General features: G+C 36.0%; 1 protein-coding gene across 1 annotated transcript; it reads left to right on the top strand.

The window, feature by feature from the left end:
- Nucleotides 1-834: 834 nt before the first annotated feature.
- On the top strand, nucleotides 835-2002 carry LOC105156033 (uncharacterized). Its single transcript, XM_011072060.3, has 2 exons — nucleotides 835-1076; nucleotides 1165-2002. Exons 1-2 carry the CDS (start codon nucleotides 944-946, stop codon nucleotides 1935-1937), a joined length of 906 nt encoding a protein of 301 aa, XP_011070362.1. The 5' UTR covers nucleotides 835-943; the 3' UTR covers nucleotides 1938-2002.
- The last annotated feature ends 1032 nt before the right edge of the window (nucleotides 2003-3034 follow it).

Here is a 3034-nt window from a genome sequence, read left to right as displayed (position 1 = left end):
TCAAGAACGTTCACTCTCCCCTTAAAAATATTTGCTCTTTCAGAAATTTTTGTTTATCAGGAACTTGATTGAATTCTCTTAGGATTCTTGTGCTCTTCCACACACTTAAACTTTATGTGTCCTCCGATTGTAGAATCCTCAAATCTCGCATACAACATTAACTCAAAATTAGAAGAGTCATATACTTTAATCAACACAAATCATGGTGAATTTTTTTTACAGTACGTGATAACGTTCACTAATAATTTACAAACATAATTATTTTCAAATAACAAAAAAATATTTATAATTATGACAAGTTTCATAAAAATACATAATGATTTATCCTATAAATTACAAAATTATTATTACTAACATCTAACAGGCATTTTATATCTTATAAGTTTTAAAACCATCCATGAGCTTAGCCAAACGCCGAAACGTTTGTCAAACTAAATAAATAAAATGATTGAGGAAAAGAAAAAAAAGAAAGAAAAAAAGCATCAGAAGTGTGAGCGTTGACCCTTGACTGCTCAAGGTCCAGATCCGATCCAGCAAATAGTTGAAGACTAGGATTACATCATCATCTCTCTCTCTCTCTTTTCTTTTCTTTTCTTTTTTTTTTTTTTTTGAGTGATAATTTAGAATGAGATGTAGTCCGTTGGAAAAATAGCCGGCACGAATTTGGAAGCTTATGAAATAGGAAAATGTATTAAAAAATACCCACACAAATTGCCATATTTTTTGCGTTCTTAACACAGTCGCATTTGATAATGACACTTTCTTTTGTCTTTTCATCATTATTTTACCCCTCAATGTGATCGTACTCGTGCCCTATAAAGCACCACCCACGCACCTCCAACCCTGTGGCTGCTGTGCCATCTCTCTCTCTCTCTCTGTCTCTCTCTGTTTCTTGGGTGGTAGTGTGTGTGGTGTGTGGGAGAGAAAGCAAGGATCTTTAAGAATGGGAAGATCGCCTTGTTGCTCAAAGGTGGGGTTGAGGAGGGGGCCTTGGTCGACCAAAGAAGACACCTTGCTCAGCAATTACATTCAGCAACATGGTGAAGGCCAATGGAGATCTCTCCCAAAGAAAGCTGGTAAGTTGTAGTAACTGTCTTTTGAGTGTGTTTATTTTTTGGTAATTGCAATTTTGGTCCCTCAACTAATGGTTATTTGCGAAAACAGGGCTGCTGAGATGTGGGAAGAGTTGCAGACTGAGGTGGATGAATTATCTCAGGCCGGGGATTAAGAGAGGGAACATCAGTGAGGATGAGGAGGATTTGATCGTACGGCTGCACGGGCTTCTTGGGAATCGCTGGTCCTTGATTGCGGGCAGATTGCCAGGTCGAACGGACAATGAGATCAAGAACTACTGGAACACACACCTTCTCAAGAAACTCAAGAGCGCCGGAATCAACCCCAAACCTCACAAAGATTTGCCGAAGCCACCCAAGGTCAAGAAATCGGAAGGAGGCGCCGCCGGGAAGAAGCAGAGGAAGCAGAAGAAGGCTGTTGTGGCCGCCGACAATGAGAAGATCAGCAACCAAGACGGAAGCAAGTTGGGTGGTGGTGGTGGCGGGGAGGAGCCGCCGGCGAGTAAGAGCTCCGAGGAACAAGTCAATAATCCTCCCAAGACTAAAGTCTATTTGCCGAAACCCATAAGAGTTTCCTCAGTATTCTCAAGGACCAGCAGCTACGACAGCCTGGCCAGTGGAACGTCGAGCAGCGACGGCGGAGAAGCGGCGGAGAAGGCGGTTGAGGTGGTGTCGTACGTGCCGGTTGAGTGGCCGCCGCTGTTTGAGCTGGAGGACACGAACTACGGGGTGTGCGGCGGCGGAGAGGAGGATGATTTTCTGGGTGGCGGGTATATTCTGCCGGTGCTCCACCAATCGGACTCGATATCCAGTGATGTAAATATGTTGGAGAAAGTGTACGATGAGTATCTGCAGCTTCTCTAGACCTCCAAAATGAAAAAAAAGTAAGAAATGGAAAAATATAAATAAATAAAAAAACGTTGTGAGTACTTCTATTGTGTTAATGTGCTAACTACTTATTAATTTTCTGTTCTACATATTTTATTTTTTAATTATTTTTATTAATTATTAGCATTCTTGCTTGAATATAATAAATAAATTTTTTAAAAATTTAAAATAATAATTAAAAAAAAGTAACGAAAACCCATCAAGAAATGGGTCACAATCACTTTGTCCCTCCAAATTTTGCACTGTCCCTCACTCATTTTCACATTCACTCAAAATTATAAAAGGAATAGATTGGGATTTCACTGTCCAAGTTTTTACACTAAACCTCTTTGTATTCCAAAAGAAGAAATTAGGGTTTATGGTAATATTCATCCCCACAAGTGCCAATCATGAACAAATTATAAGGGTAGAGATGTAATTTCGTTCCTTTTTTTTTTCTTTTTTAATGAAATATGATTCAGTACATTTAAATATAAAAAGATTAATTAAAAAATATCTATAATTTCAAATTAGAAACTAAATCCAGTTGAAATCATAATAATAATAATTTATTATGAATTATATGTATTTAAGAGATTCGATCCTAATTGTGAACTTCAATAAGATTTCTTATTTATTTTTTATTTCTCTTCTTTCTAGGATACAGATGCCTCGAATTTATTACTCTTTTTATTAAAAAAGATTTAATTATTTCAGCATGAATATTTATTTATCTACAAATATATATATATATATATATATAATTTATGTGATTGAGTAATGGTTGAGAAATCGCCATGTCATATATTTATTTTATTTTTAAGAAAAGTCTTAATTATTAAATATATACAGTATGTGGTGTGATGATACATTAATAGCACTGAAGTGTGTACTTAATTTAAGACCTTTTCAAGTCCCATCGAAATCCTTTCCCACGACTAAAGTAATAAATAGACTTCCTTCCTCAAGCTAATGAAAATTAAATAATTTCATAATAAAAAAATTTGGGATAATTATATTTACGCTCCCTTATCTATGGTCTATTTACATAAATTATTTTTAATTTTTGCATAATTATAAAAATTACTCCAAAC

This window comes from Sesamum indicum, linkage group LG2 (genome assembly GCF_026168435.1).
Source record: "Sesamum indicum cultivar Baizhima isolate 11 linkage group LG2, ASM2616843v1, whole genome shotgun sequence".
In the NCBI taxonomy this organism is placed as follows: domain Eukaryota; kingdom Viridiplantae; phylum Streptophyta; class Magnoliopsida; order Lamiales; family Pedaliaceae; genus Sesamum; species Sesamum indicum.
This window is presented reverse-complemented; position numbering and strand designations above follow the sequence as displayed.